Genomic DNA, 15625 nt, shown 5'->3' with positions numbered 1-15625 from the left:
CAGCCCAAGTGGCTCAGCAGTTTAGCGCCGCCTTCAGCCCAGGGCCTGATCCTGGAGTCCTGGGATCGAGTCCCATGTCGGGCTCCCTGCATGGAGCCTGCTTCTCCCTCTGCCTGTGTCTCTGCCTCTCTCTGTGTGTGTCTCTCATGAATAAATAAATAAAATCTTAAAAAAAAAAAAAAAAAAAAGGAAAAAGGGATTAACATGGGAAAATCAAAGAGAGGAGAGTTCCAGATGGGGCCCTGGGAAGAGAACAGAATAATTGGAGCTGTATCGAGAGGGGGACTTAGGTCAGATCAGATAGACCCTCAGAGGCCATGTCACACCATCTATTACACAAATACTAATATTACACAAATCCCAAAGGGTACTGAAAAACCACCAAGCATTTTAAGCAGAGGCCAGAGGTGCTAATTAAGGTGACTCTACAGCCTGGGTACTGTATAACTCCATGGAACACAGCTGGCATTGTCCCTGGTATGGTACAACATTGCCTGCCTGCCTCCCTGCAGGTGACATAATCAAATTAGAATTTTTTTAAAGATTTTATTTATTTATTCATGAGAGACACAGAGAGAGAGGCAGAGACACAGGCAGAGGGAGAAGCAGGTTCAATGCAGAGAGCCGGACGTGGGACTCAATCCCAAGACTCCAGGATCACCCCCTGGGCTGAAGGTAGCATTAAGCCGCTGAGTCACCCAGGCTGCCCTCAAATTAGGATATTTATTTATTTATTTATTTATTTATTTATTTATTTATTATTATTTTTAAAGATTTTATTTATTCATTAGACACAGAGAGAGAGGCAGAAATACAGGCAGAGGGAGAAGCAGGCTCCATGCAGGGAGCCCGATGTGGGACTCGATCCCAGGTCTCCAGGATCACACCCTGGGCCGAAGGCAGGTGCTTAACCCCTGAGCCACCTGGGCTGCCCAAATTAGGATTTTTAAAAGATCACTCTGGGTGCTGTGTGGAGAATAATTCCAGGGCCAGAGTGGAAGCAACGTGATCATTTAAATGGTTAATGCAGTCTTCAATCAAGTGATCTAGCATAGAACTTGTGATAGAGAAAAGTGAACAGACCATATCTGTGGTTTCCACAATCAACATCTGAGGTCCAGGTAGATTCCCAAATTTGAGAGAGTAGCCTGATTTAAATGGTGCTTGAGAAAAATTAGTCTTCCAGACAGTGGTGTACTGGGGCGGACCTGTAGCAGCTTGTACTGGCTCATGAAAGCTGAATATACGCATCTCTCTCCAATTCTTCATTCAGTGACACCAAGTTGATAGTTTGAAATCTACCTTGGTGGGGGTATTTACACCATGGAAATTGGAAAGTGCTACAAACAGAGCTTCTTTCCCCCCAAAGAGCTGGTTGTGATACATTTATTAGCACACCACTGCTTCCAGCTTTTTTTTTCATATCTAACAGTAGTTTATTTTTTATAATTATTTTTTAATATTTTATTCAAATTCACTTTGCCAACATATAGCATAACACCCAATGCTCTAGATTTTTAAAAATATTTCAACACTAAAGAATCACTACATAAGACATGGTAAGAAGTGGTGGAACATGCATAAAGCTGCTGCAGTTAAAATACACAGGATGGTTATACGAGACACTGGGAGGAAAAATTCTGTAAGACTTGGTGGTTTATTAATGGCAGCAATTGGAAGAGAGGAGCAGATTGTATTTCTCCCCTGGAGAAAGGAATCATTTCCAAGCACATCTCTTTGGAGAAGATTTAAAGAGAACATTTCACAATTTGGTTCCCTGTCATGTGTATTTTAAACGTCCCTGCTTCAGCTGTCAAGGATTTCAAGTGTCTCTTTAAAATTCCACCTTATTGTAGCATAGAATCTGAATTTTATCATCATTTACTGGTATAGTTAACTGAATGGAATAATAATTGAATCCCAAACTCTCAGTCACTGAGTGTAACTGTCTTGCTAACACAAAAACACTGTAGAGATCTAGAGAACAACACTTTTTAAAACTCAAAAATGCTTTCCAATTTGTGAATGTTGCAGAATCAAGGCAGCATGTGTGAAGACTGACCCAGGCCTTTTTTTTTTTTTTTAAAGATTTTATTTATTTATTCATGAGAGACACACAGAGAGAGAGAAGCAGAGACACAGGCAGAGGGAGAAGCAGGCTCCACACAGGGAGTCTGATGCGGGACTCGATCCCGGGACTCCAGGATCGTGCCCTGGGCCAAAGGCAGGTGTTAAACCGCTGAGCCACCCAGGGATCCCTGACCCAGGCCTTAAATGGATATGTTGGAAAGTTCATATGAGGGTTTCTAAAAGGTATTAGGAAAGGAAGTGGAAGATATTAAGATATAAGAGATTGCTTTAAACATTTTTTTCCATGAAAATAAGTGTTCTGTAGAATTTATAACTTCTGTCTTAAGAATAATACTAAACACCTTTTATCATCAACTTGTACATCCTTAACAGTTCAGAAACACTAAATATGTTAATCTTAATATAAAAAGGTGAAATACAAAAAATAGTTTTATCTTTTCATCTTTAAGTAAACTTCTGTTGAAGGCATACTTAGTAACAAGTATTTCCCTAAATCCTAGAGATATAAAAATGAATAAGACTACCTTAGGTTTGGGGGATCCCTGGGTGGCTCAGCAGTTTAGCATCTGCCTTCAGCCCAGGGCATGATCCTAAAGTCCTAGAGTCCCACATCGGGCTCCCTGCATGGAGCCTGCTCCTCCCTCTGCCTGTGTCTCTTCCTCTCTCTCTCTCTCTCTCTCTCTCTCTCTCTCTCATGAATAAATAAATAAAATCTTAAAAAAAAAAAAAAAGACTACCTTAGGTTTGTGCATAATAACTGAGGAAGACATGGTCATGAACAGATTAGAACACCATGAGGACAATGCAGTTCAGTATTTAGAAGATATGGAAGCCTAAGAAGGGGCACATAACTTGGAGTTGATTGAACATAGGCAGCTTTCTGGAGGAGATGACACTTAGCTGAATCTTAAAGAGTAGGGAAAAGCTAGATGAAGTATATGTATGAATGGGGGAATTTCAGGTAGAGGGGAGAGCATGACAAAAAAACACAGAAGTGAGAAATAGCAAAACAATCTTTAGATCCTTACCTGAAAAGGCAGAAGGAAATAAGGAGAGGAGGCTGGAGACCTCCAAATTCTCAGTAGCATACCAAAGAGGAGGCAATTGGAATGGTCCACTCTGGGTGTAGACAAAAAGGGAGTGCATTTTCTGTGGAGTATTTGAAAACAATAATAAGAATGACTACATTGCCAACAATTCTAAATAATGAGAAAATACTCCCTTCTGTCAAGTGGCCACTCCCCTGGGTAGAACACTTTATGTTCGTCCTCAAAATGTGGAGCAAAGAAGTGACATGGTCAAGTTCCTGAGCTGTGCAGGTACAGAAATGCCAGCTTCAGTTATATCTAAGAAATTCTTTCTTTACATCCCCATTCCCCATCTCAAACAAATGGAGAGCTCTTCCACTGAACATCCTCAGAGCACTGAGCACTTTTCCTTAATAATCTCATCAGTTTATAATCATATCTACCAAGTGAGAGAGCCAAAGCCAGAGACAGAGAAAGAGAGAGAGAGAGAAAGAGAGAGAGAGCGAGAGAATATGCAGGAGAAAGAGGGAAATAATAGGTTTGTAGAAGATACATAGAATTTGGGATAAGTTGACTTTTTATTGGCTTGTGGGAGATCAAGAAGAGATATATAGCAAACACACATTGATCTGGACTGGAACTATATACATTCAGGAGTCAGCATAGAAGTGGTAGTTAACTCACTGGGGGTAGAAGAGGAACCTGGAAAAATAGAGAAATAATGGTCTAAAGATAGAATGCCAGGAAGCTGAATATTTCATGGACAGAAGACAGAAAGTCTAAGAAAGAGACAATGAAGGGATGCTCAGAAACCTAAGAAGACTCTAGACAGCACAAAATTGTGACCAGACTTCCCAGGGCCAAGGAGGAGAGAGAGAATTGGAGATAATGCAAAAGAGATAAATATTGGTAAGTGTCTTTTTTTTTTTTTTTTTTTTTTTTTTTGGTAAGTGTCTTTGAGAAAGAAGTTGGAAGAACTCATGGTATGTGTTGGGAGGTAGCTAGGGGGTTAAAAATGCAATTGCAGAAACCCTAGAAAGAATTGAGAGTGACACTCTCATCTGGTAGCTTAAATGGGTTTATGGGCCCTTATTCTAGTCCCATAATAAGTTCTGAAGGGGACAAGACCTCAGAGTTTATCCACAGCCCAGTGTGGTAGGGAGTAAAGTAGATATGGCCTCAGTGTGATTCAGGGAGTAAAGTAGAACCAGTGAGTGTCCTTCCTTGCCTCAAAAACAGCATGGCCCTAGCAAAGAGACTCACCAGACCAGAAAAGACAGAAACATGGGTGGACAGATGACCAAAGACAGATGGGATAATGCACATATCGAAAGATATCATTGTCCTAAGAACTGAAGCCCATGTGGGGTGGGCCTCCCATGTGACTCACTCTAGCTAAGCCTGTGTTTACCCCCACCTCAGAAATACTACCTCAGAAAACTTGCATTATCAGAAGCTAAGTTTCTACCACTGGTAGAATAATTACAAAAAATTAAAATTAAGTTCAAAGATAGAAAAATAAAGTTCTATTTCTTGCATATTTTATTTCGTGGAGTCTGTATTTTATCACAAAAAGATAATAAACTAAATCCTCCACTCACTGGGTCTTTTCTCTGTATGGACACTGCATTCAAAAAAGTACAGTCTAAACAGCTAAGAATGATTTAAAAATGAAATGAAATCCTGAACTTTAACTTGCATTACTTAAACATCTTTACAGAGGATCCCATTTCTTTTTTTTTTTTAAACAAGTGTTTTATTGTTGTTATTCTTCTAGGGTTTTTATTTTTAAGTAAGCTCTAGGCCCAATGTTTTGAACTCACGATGACCCCAGAATCAGGAGTCACATGCTGTACCAACTGAGCCAAGCAGGCAACCCCAGAGGATCTCATTTCTAACCCCCAGGTACATTTTTCCTGTGTCCTTTTGCTGTCTTCCACATTTCTCCCACAAACCATATTGGTTTGGATTCTGTCATTCACAACTCTACCTCCCCAAAACTTTTCTTTAAAAAAAAAAAAAAAAGATTCTTTATTTATTTATTCATGAAAGACACTGAGGAGAGAGGGAGGCAGAGACACAGGCAGAGGGAGAAGCAGGCTCCGTGCAGGGACCCCACATGGGACTCGATCCTGGGTTCCAGGATCACACCCTGGGCTGAAGGCAGAAAGACGCTAAACCACCAAGCCACCCAGGGATTCCCCCCAAAACTTTCCTTCTGGGGAAACAGTTCATGTTGATATTTTGCTTTCTAAATTCCTTAATCTTTGTATTCTAGTTCTTTAATCAATTCAATTTCCCTTTCCTTCTTCCTCTTCCCCTCTCCCTCCTACTCTTTCTTCCTTCCTCCTTGTTGAGATAGGGAGAGATTGTGACTAACCAGGCGAAGATAGTATCCTTTTTATAAGAGGCTAGTGGGGGAAAAAGACTAGAAACACTGGTTAATTTTTAAACCACATCTCTTAGAAGGTGGATAAACAAAAAGATGAAAATGTGTATTACCTGAAATTGTACTATTGTAAATATGTCTACTACACTTTCAGACTTTTTCCTATGCATTTATAACATATGTACATTTAAGCTCCAAAAAGTAGCTTCATAATAACTCTTGTAGCCTCCTTTCATTATATGGTGAATGTCTTTTTCTCTCAAGCATGGACTTTGTGTCCCACTGTTAAGACACTTAGGTTATTTCCTGTTATACAATTATGAACACTCTTGTCCTTTGTCCATTTGTGCAGTTATCTTCAAAGGATTAATTACTAGGTGTGATCATTCTGGTCAAAAAGTATGCATATTTTATATTAGTTTTCAAGGCTGCTAGAACAAAGTGTCACAAGCCAAGAGGCTTAAACAATAGAATTTTACTGTCTCACCGTTCTGGAGGCTAGAAATTGACAATCAAGCTGTCAGAAGGTTGATTTCTCCTGCAGGCTGTGCATAAGAATCTGTTCCATGACTCTCTACTGGCTTGTGGTGGTTCTCTGGCAATCTTTGGCCATCCTTGGCTTCTGCTACATTACCCCAATCTCTCTTTATTTTCACATGGCATTCTCCCTATTTGCTTGTCTGCGTCCAAAATTTCCGTTTTTATAAAGACACAGCCATATTGTATTGGGGGGTGTCACCCTATTCCAGTATGATCTCATTTACCATAACCCTATCTCTAAATGATATTCTTATGTGTTAAATGTTAGAACTCCAACATAAGAAATTTGGACATGTCTTTTAAGACTTTTAATATGTGTCGGGCAGCCCGGTGGCTCAGTGGTTTAGCGCTGCCTTCAGTCCAGGGCCCAATCCAGGAGACCCGGGATCGAGTCCCACGTCGAGCTCCCTGCATGGAGCCTGCTTCTCCCTCCGCCTGTGTCTCTGCCTCTCTCTCTCTCTCTCTCTCTCTCCCTCTCTCTCGTGAATAAATAAATAAAATCTTAAAAAAAAAAAGACTTTTAATATGTGTCACCTAATTTTTAGGGTGCATCTTTGAGGGATGTAAATGAGGTAGCTACTGACAGAACTTGGTATGATTGATTATAACTGGGGAAGTGGTCAGAGGAAAGGAGTAGCACTGGGTGATGTCCAAATATTGGCCATGGGCAACTGAGTAAAATATAGTAGAAGTATACTGGAAGAGGGGGTTTAGTAGTTAAGTTTTAGACATACTGAGTCTGAGACATTATAAAAAAGGCAAGCGAAAATGTCTAATAACTAGCTATATATGTGGGTCTGGTGTTTAGAAAAGACCCAATTTGTGAATCATCACTACTTCAGTGGAAGTTGAAAGTCATGGGGATGGATGAAATCACCCACTAAGGTCATCCAGTAACATGAGCTAAAAGAGGAAACGACAGAATTCTTGGCACCCCAATACTTAAAGGATGTTTGGAGGGTGAGAAACTTATGTGACTGGGAAGAAAGGTTTCAAGGATGAGGACATAAACTAATACTTGAAGGATGAGTAAACCTCAAGGGAGACAAAGGAGCATTTCGTGCTGAGGGGATGGTTTGATCAAAGGGCTAGAAAGTGGGAATGTGCACAGCACAGCCTAGAAGTATTCAATAATCTGATGTGGCTGAGACAGCAGTATAAGGGGGCAGGGAGTGGAGAAAATGAGAAGGAAGATACATTAGGGCCAGACATGAGCGGTGTCTTGTGCCTGTTAGTGTGCAGATCCATTCCCTGCCCTTTCCTGCTTGCTTACCTCTGTGTCACAGGGCGCTGACCTTGGTAGCCCACATTTCTCAGGCTGCCTTGTCCGCTGGCTTTGGTTAGGTTTGGCTAATAGAGGCACAGATGGTAGACTAGAGGGCAGGACGAAGAGGAGATTGTATTTCTTCTCTCTCTGCTTTGGGCAGCATTCCTGGCAGTGACTGTGTCTTCTTCATGGTTGAGCTCTTGCTGCTCACACTCTACCATGGCTCCAGCTTTTTGGCAACTCCGGTTGCACAGTCCATCCAGTGGTGCAGAAGGCTCTTCCTCTAACTTCTAGATCCTACCATATACCCTGGTTCCTAGGTTCTAATGACATTATCTTCCTTTTGTCTTCTTCCCCAGGGATGGCTGCAGCTCCCGGCAATTGTTGATTTCTGATATGCCTCACCTTCTCATTTTCAGCTCTGCCAATGCTCTATAACTAGTTCTTTACATTAAATTCCTTCTGTTGCTTCCAGGTTTTTTTTTTTTTTGCTCTTATGAACAATGTTATAAGAAGCTTGTTCATATGTCTAATGGAGAATTTGCCCAATAGTCATTTTCCAGGGTATATACCTTGGAGTAGCATTGCTAGATTGCCTACCTTGTGTTTTACACAAGAGAGAAACAAACCCATATGAAAATGGATTCCTACCTAATACCATAGTCAAAATTTAATTTCCATGGATCAAATATAAAAGATAAACTTGAAAGCTTTAAAAGAAAATATAGAATATTTTTATGACCTGTGCTAGGGAAAAATTTCTTATACAAGATACAAAGAGAACCACCCATAGTGGAAAAGGTAAAACATTAGAATTAAGAACTTTTGTTCAACAAGGCATGATAAAGAGAATGAAAAGGAAAAACATAACTGGAAGAAGATAGTTCACAACACATATAATGCACAAAAAATTAGTATCTATAATATGAAAAAGACAATAAGAAAAAGACAAACCATATAAAAAATAGGCAAAAAGATTCTTCATAGAAACAGAAATCCAAATGTCCAGAAATGGGAAAAAAATCTTAATCTCATAACTAATCAGGAAAGTGCAAATTACAGCCATAATGAGAAACCATTTTAACTCATTAGACTGGTAAAAATGTAAAATGAGATACTACCAAGGTTTTGACAAGAATGTAGAACAGGGTAACTGATATTCTCTTCATGGAGATATAGTTTGGTACAATTTTTTTTAAGATTTTATTTATTTATTCATGAGAGACACATAGAGAGGCAGAGACACAGGCAGAGGGAGGCTTCCATGCAAGAGCCTGATGTAGGATTCAATCCAGCAACTCCGGAGGCAAAGGCAGATGCTCAACCGCTGAGCCACCCAGGCATCCCAGTTTGGTACAATTTTAGAAAGCAATTGGGCATCACATCACCCAGTAGAGTCAAATAAGCACAGATCATATACAAGTGATTCTATTCCCAAGTATAAAATTAAAATATCTGTTCACGTGTGAAGCGAAAGATACCTATAAGAAACTCTGATGTATAATAGCTCATAATAGCTCCCCATAGACAAAGACTTTGGGAAGATTCAAATTTCTATTGACAATAAAATGAATAATAAAATTGTGATCTATCTATGTCATGGATTTTTTTATACAGCAGTGAAAAAGAAGCACACACATAAAATGGCTGAACCTCAAGAGTAAAAGTAATTACAACATGCCATATATGATTTAATTCATGTAGTTTAATAGACAAAACTGAATACTTCAGAGGTATATATACATTTGTGGTGAGCAAAGAAAGGCATGCTTAACACCAAATTCAGGATGATGGCTCTCTCTGGGTGGAGATGGGACCTGTGAATATGAACTATGATAAGTTTCTGAAGGAAAGGATTGTGTTTCTCTGGAATTCATAATTAAGGGCCTCAAGTAGTCTATGAGTTTACAAAAGCACATTTGAGCTGATAGCTGAAGAATAAAAGTTAATTAGAACAATGCTTCTCACAGATCCCCACCAATAACTGTGAGATATAATGGTATTTCCAGTCATAGATTTCTATTAAAAATACAATTTTAAGCAAATAAAAACAAAAGACTGCCCATTGGAGTTTCTGCCCTTACGGAGAAAAGACAATATTTTTAGAAGCTTAGCCTATTCAGAGAGAATTTGGAGGTTTCAATCTTTTTTAATGCAAAACATGATCATCAATATGAAAACTGGTGACCATTAATAAATACCCAGAAATATCCAACTCTTTACTTGGGGCTCAAAGAGAGACTATGAAGAGATATCCAAGCATTTAGAACAAGTTGAGCTGATGACTGATATTATAAGAGACTTAGGGGACACCTGGGTGGCTCAGCGGTTGAGCACCTGCCTTCAGCTCAGGGTGTAATCCTGGAGTCCCGGGATCGAGTCCCACATCGGGCTCCCTGCATGGAGCCTGCTTCTCCCTCTGCCTGTGTCTCTGCCTCTCTCTCTCTCTCCCTGTCTCTCATGAATAAATAAATAAAATCTTTTTTTAAAAAAATAAGAGAGACTTAGTCTTTAAAAAATGCATCAGAACAAGGGACCACCTGGGTGGCTCTATTAGTTAAGCCTCTGACTCTTGATCTCAGCTCAAGTCTTGATCTCACCATTGTGAGCTCAGCCCCCTCCCCACCTAGGGCTCCATGCTGAGTGTGGAGCCTACTTAAAAAAATGTATCAGAACAAATTCAGTTTCAAGTAGCTGCCACCAAAACAATCTTAAAAGTACAACAGCTAATGAACAACTCAAGGTGGCAATAAAGCATGGATTGGAAGAAAATGCCTACCTGCAGGAAAGCATAAATCTGCTTCTAAAAGAAGCTAGATGGTTCCTGGGGCCCCACACGCAATAAAGGGGTTTCCTCCAAAAAAATAAAATAAATAAAATAAAATAAAATAAAATAAAATAAAATAAAATAAATAAATAAAATAAATAAATAAAATAAATAAATAAAATAAAATAAAATAAGCTAGATGGAAAGAAAGAGCAAAAAACTTAATAAAAAGAAAAACTTCCCAAAGATAGGAGATAGGGCTGCAGTTCTTAAACAAAAGAGCATTGATGAGATCTTGGAACTGGACATAATGAATGCATCAGACAATGGAGATTTCACAGAATATTAACAGAGTTTTTAAATTGAGGTAAAAGTCACATAAAATTCACCACTTTAAAATTTACGAATTGGGCACCTGGCTGCCTCAGGGGTTGAGTGTCTGCTTTTGGCTCAGGTTCTGATCCTAAGGTCCTGGGATTGAGTCCTGCATCAGGCTCCCTGCAGGGAGCCTGCTTCTCCCTCTGCCTGTGTCTCTGCCTCTCTCTGTGTCTCTCATGAATAAACAAATAAAAGCTTTTAAAAAAAATAAAGTTTACAATTCAGTGTCTTTTACTACGTTCACAATGTGTGTAACCATCCCCACTCTCTAGTTTCAGAACATTTCATCATCTCAAAAAGCAACCCCATACCCAATAAGCAATCAACTGCTTTCCCAAGTCTTGCCTCCCCCCACCTGGCAGCAACTGTTCTTCTTTCTATCTCTACGGATTTGCCTATTCTGGATATTTCATATAAATGAAATCATACAATATGTAACCTTTTTTATCTGGCCTCTTTCAGCTAAAATAATGTTTTCAAAGTTAATCTGTGTATCTGTTCCATTTTTTTTTAATGACCAAATACTATTCCATTTTATTTTATATTTTTTAAAGATTTTATTTATTTATTCATAAGAGACATACACACAGAGAGAGAGAGAGAGAGAGAGAGAAGCAGAGACACAGGAAGAGGGAGAAGCTCCCTCCATGCAGGGAGAGCCCAACGTGGGACTCGATCCCCAGCCTCCAGGATCACACCCTGAGTTGAAGGTGGTGCTAAACAGCTGAGCCACCTGGGCTGCCCCTATTCCATTTTAAGAATCTACCACAGTTTATTCATTCATCCACTGATGGACATTTTGGGTTGTTCCCGCTTTTTGCCTGTAATGAATAATGCTATGAACATTTGCATACAAGGTTTTATTTTCCGACATATTTTTACTTCTCTTGGGTATGTTTCAGAATGTAATTGCTGGATCATACGGTAACTCTATATTTACCATTTTCAGGAAGTGCCAAATTGTTTTCCTAGCTGCACCATTTTTCATTCAGACCAATAGTTTATAAGGGTCCATTTCCTCCACATCCTTGCCAACACTTAATTTTTTTTTTAAGGGCTATCATAATGGGCATGAAGTCTCATTGTAGTTTTGATTTGCATGCATTTCCCTAACAACTAATGATGTTGAGCATCTTTTTACAAGTTTATTGGTCCTCTATATATCTTCTTTGGAGAAATATTTAGATCCTTTGCCCATTTGCAATTGAATTATTTGTCTTTATGTTGTTGAGTTGTAAGAGTTCCTTGTATATTCTGGATACCAGACTGTAATGTAATAAAGGATTTGCAAATATTTTCTCCTATTTTGTGAATCATCTTTCCACTTTCTTGATAGTGTCCTTGATTCATAAGGTTTTTACTTTTGGTAAAATGCAACTTACCAATTTTTTTCTTTTGTTGCTTGAGGTTTTGGTATCTTGAGAAATCATTGCCTAAACCAAGGTCATGAAGATTTACTTGTGTTAACTAAATGGAGTTTTGAAGAAACTGGATTTATGCGACTAAAGTAAATGTGTCTTTAAAGACTATTAAAGAGGCAACCAAATATACACTAAATTATCTGTAGAAGTAAAAACAATAAGTGTACTTAGAGATCATATTAAATGGTCATAAAAACTCACAAGCTTCATTGCAGTCAGAATAATCCAGTTTTAAAGCAAGATTCCGGAGCTTCAGCAGAAACTTAGTTCTAAACTGCATCAATAAAATAAAATGACTATGGAGAACTCCACCTAAAGTGATTTACTATGGAAAGGAAGAATCTGTCCAAAGCAGATGAAAAGATCCTTTATGCATGTGAAGAGATGGACACCTACAGAATACAAGCCAAGTACTTTTAGCAAATCAGAGAGAACCATTGGATCTTTGAATATCAATTATAATGAAGAAGAAAAAATGCTCATGATATTTGGTGAGATAGCTGAAAAAAAAAAAAAACAGCCAACAAAAATCCATACTTCAGAGAAATAATGATATAGGAAGAATTAAATCTCAACTTTGCAAAAAAAGTATATTTATGTCCCTGATATTCTAAAGGGGGCATTTGGCAGAGGCTCAAGAGGTGCTGGAATTCCCTGGTATAAGGAAGGAGGTCCATTAAGTTGGGGTGGCTCAAAGATTGAGGATCTTGTGCCTGTGTGGACCACATTCCTCAATCAGGCCAACTCCATCCTGACACAGCATTTCCTCTACAACAGCAAGACAGAACTTGTCCTGGTGCTCCGCATGCTGGCAGATGCTCAAGACCTTCCTTGGACAACTCTGAGACATATACATTTTCAGAAATATAGGCCAATAGAATGATGCCACAGATGATCTTGGTCATTTAATAATACAAGATTCAATCCTCTCACCTGAATGGAAGGCAGCTGACCCAGGCTCTGTTCTTCTAAGTCACCCTCCTATCAAAGGTCAGATATCACAGGTGGGTCCCAAGAAATAGTTCCTGACAAGAGACCTCCCATCACGTTCTTTTTTCTGGGAAGCCAGTGTGGGCCTCCTCAAGAATCTCTTCCACAGAGGGATTGCCCATGGCCCAGCACATTCTCCACTGGCAACAAGAAACATCTCTAAACAAATGCCGGATTTTGTTTTTTTGTCCACACATGAAAACAGAAGCGAGGCACATTCATAATTGACCTAGCCGTCTAATGAGCCTATTTCCAAAGATCAGAATCATAGGAAAAATGCATTTTTGCTTTCTCCTAAAGTAATTTTGATATTTTTTCTGAGGTTCACTGCTATTAAGTGATCATTCCATACCTCAAGTGGAAGATGGAGAAAATTATCATTCTTAAGATACTGTTTTATTACTGTAGATTATTTAAACATGAATCTTAAGAGGAAATTGCTTCCACTTTATTCTATTTGTAGATATAGTTATTACGGTATTTTTGTTATTGTTGACAAATCCACTAAAATAATCCAGGAACACAGCAAGAATTTTGCCTTATGAAATAATTTTGAGTATTTTCTCTTTTAGTCTTATTGCTGTTAGTTAAGTGATAATACAAGTACTCAAATGGAAACATGATAGAATCACAATTCCTAGGACAGTGTTTCATAAATATACATTACATAAATAGGAGTTTCATTAGTAAATTACTTGCATTTTATTCAATTTCTACATAAAATATATTATTTTTGATGTTGCTATTAAACAAGTCTCTTCTACTGATCCAGAAAAACACAATAATTTTGTCTCCTAAAGTATTTTTCAATTTTCTCTTCTTTAGTCTGTTGTCATTATGTGATTACACAATTGCTCAAATGGAAGCACAACAAAACTGTAATTTTTAAGATAGTGTTTTAAATTTATTTAAAAGTGAATGTCATTTTCTCTGTCTCTAGATAGTCTGAAGATAGTATTTCAATTGTTTAACTTAAACTTCCCAATAGTATGGTCATAAAACCATCATGTCCATATTAGTTGTTACAGAAGAAATCTGGAGAAAATGGTATCAGGCAGATGTACTAACTGTTGATTTGAAACAAAAGTTGATACATGTAAAAAGCAATGCCAGTGAGATGTCTGTGGATGTTAACTGTCCCAAGGTTGCATTCCCCAGCAGAAACTGAGGTCAGAGGTAGAGCACAAGCAATGAATTCTAGTTTTAAACAGACTGCTGCCAATGATTTTTCTCAAACCATGAGTCAAATGCTAGAACATACTTTGCCATTTTTTTCTTTTAGGACAAAAAAATTTTAATCTGACTTCCATAACATTGTTGTGAGAATTAAATAAAATAACACATCTATGGTGCTCGCAGGAATAAATAAGAGCTGCTACCATTATTAGAAATATTATAATGGGAAAAAAAAAAAAGAAATATTATAATGGGAAAGTAATGAAGAGAAAAAAAGCTACAGGTTAAATTCATACCAAAAGAGAATAATAATTGTGACTCATGTCAAAATTGGGGTTATTAAAATGTAATCAAATTCAGAGGGTACAATTCTAAGAAACAGTTTAATGGAGAGACTCATGTTAATTTAAAATATGAAACATGTCAATATTTGAGACCTATGGAGTAATTTGGAATGGTCCTCTTACAAATGCTAGTAACAGCAACAGCATAAAATACATTTGCAGATGGCAAAATTTTAAATTAATGTAAATCCAAAGAGCTGTGATATGGAGAGAAAGAAAATGATTTGCTTATTGATACAATGTGACTATCATTAAGCAAGATAGTGGATAAATGAATACTGATACCAAATGAGCTAGAATTAGTTGAGAAAAAGAATAATATTGAAGAGAATTGACACCACTAACTGTCAGGGGAGAGGACACTTTGGGAGTGTCTGGCCCACAGAGAGGCCTCTTCACTAAGAACCCTCCACAGCACACACAGGGCAGGCTCAGGGAGAACCCAAAGCACAGAGATAATGTGACCTAAGTTAGGCACTAAGAGCCTCTCAGGATTTGGGGATTTAGAGGTGAATGAGAGAGAGATTGGGAGTCAGAGTCATATTAATAGTGGTACTTGCAGGATAAGTAAGGTCTGTAGATTTACTACGGAGGACCTTAAACTTGCCTTGACTCCTGGTTCAATAACATCCAACTAATTCCCCATGCCAGATATTGTGCCCTCTGAGCCCCATATTTTTGGCTCAGGCTAGCCCGATTAAGTTTCCATTATTTAAAATCAGAAAAGATATTTCAAAACAAATCATCTGAGGTAATATTTATGCAGCATCAAAAAATGTACCACTTTTACATTATCAATGAAAATCTAAATAGTAAGTGTAAATTCTCTGTAAAGTCTATTTCAATGTGAATAATGAAGCTCTGGAAATTCCAGAGAAGAGAAATGTGGACAACAGAGAGGTAATAATAGTTAATAAAAAGAAAGAACATGGTTTTTCCATTTGGCTTTATGACTAATACACTATATGATCTTTTTATTTCTTATTTTGCAAGTGGAAGAATGATGGAAACTATGTAACAATCTAGTACAGGTCTATACTTTGTTGTTTGGGAACTATTGAATTAAATGCTAGAGATTCTGAAATATAGAATTCAAAAAAATATTTTGGTTATTCAATAAGCTCATTTTTATAAACAGGGATTGTGGTTAGGGGAAATTGATTACCTCAAGGTCAGGAGGATAATTTTAGGCAAGACTGCTCCTAGAACCCTGTATAATGCTCTTTGGACATAA

The 15625-nt window shown here is 38.1% G+C and overlaps 1 protein-coding gene across 1 annotated transcript in view; it reads right to left on the bottom strand.

The window, feature by feature from the left end:
• Positions 1-2795: 2795 nt before the first annotated feature.
• The window catches only part of LOC144311728 (uncharacterized), a 24103-nt gene continuing 11273 nt past the window's right edge, over positions 2796-15625 (bottom strand). The window contains exon 5 of the mRNA XM_077894287.1: positions 2796-3240. Within this exon, the coding sequence (XP_077750413.1) occupies positions 3108-3240 (133 nt within the window). The 3' untranslated portion in view covers positions 2796-3107. The remainder of the gene's footprint in view (positions 3241-15625) is intronic.

This window comes from Canis aureus, chromosome 4 (genome assembly GCF_053574225.1).
Source record: "Canis aureus isolate CA01 chromosome 4, VMU_Caureus_v.1.0, whole genome shotgun sequence".
Lineage (NCBI taxonomy): Eukaryota > Metazoa > Chordata > Mammalia > Carnivora > Canidae > Canis > Canis aureus.
Note: the sequence above shows the minus strand (reverse complement) of the source record. Positions and strands in the feature narration are given on the sequence as shown.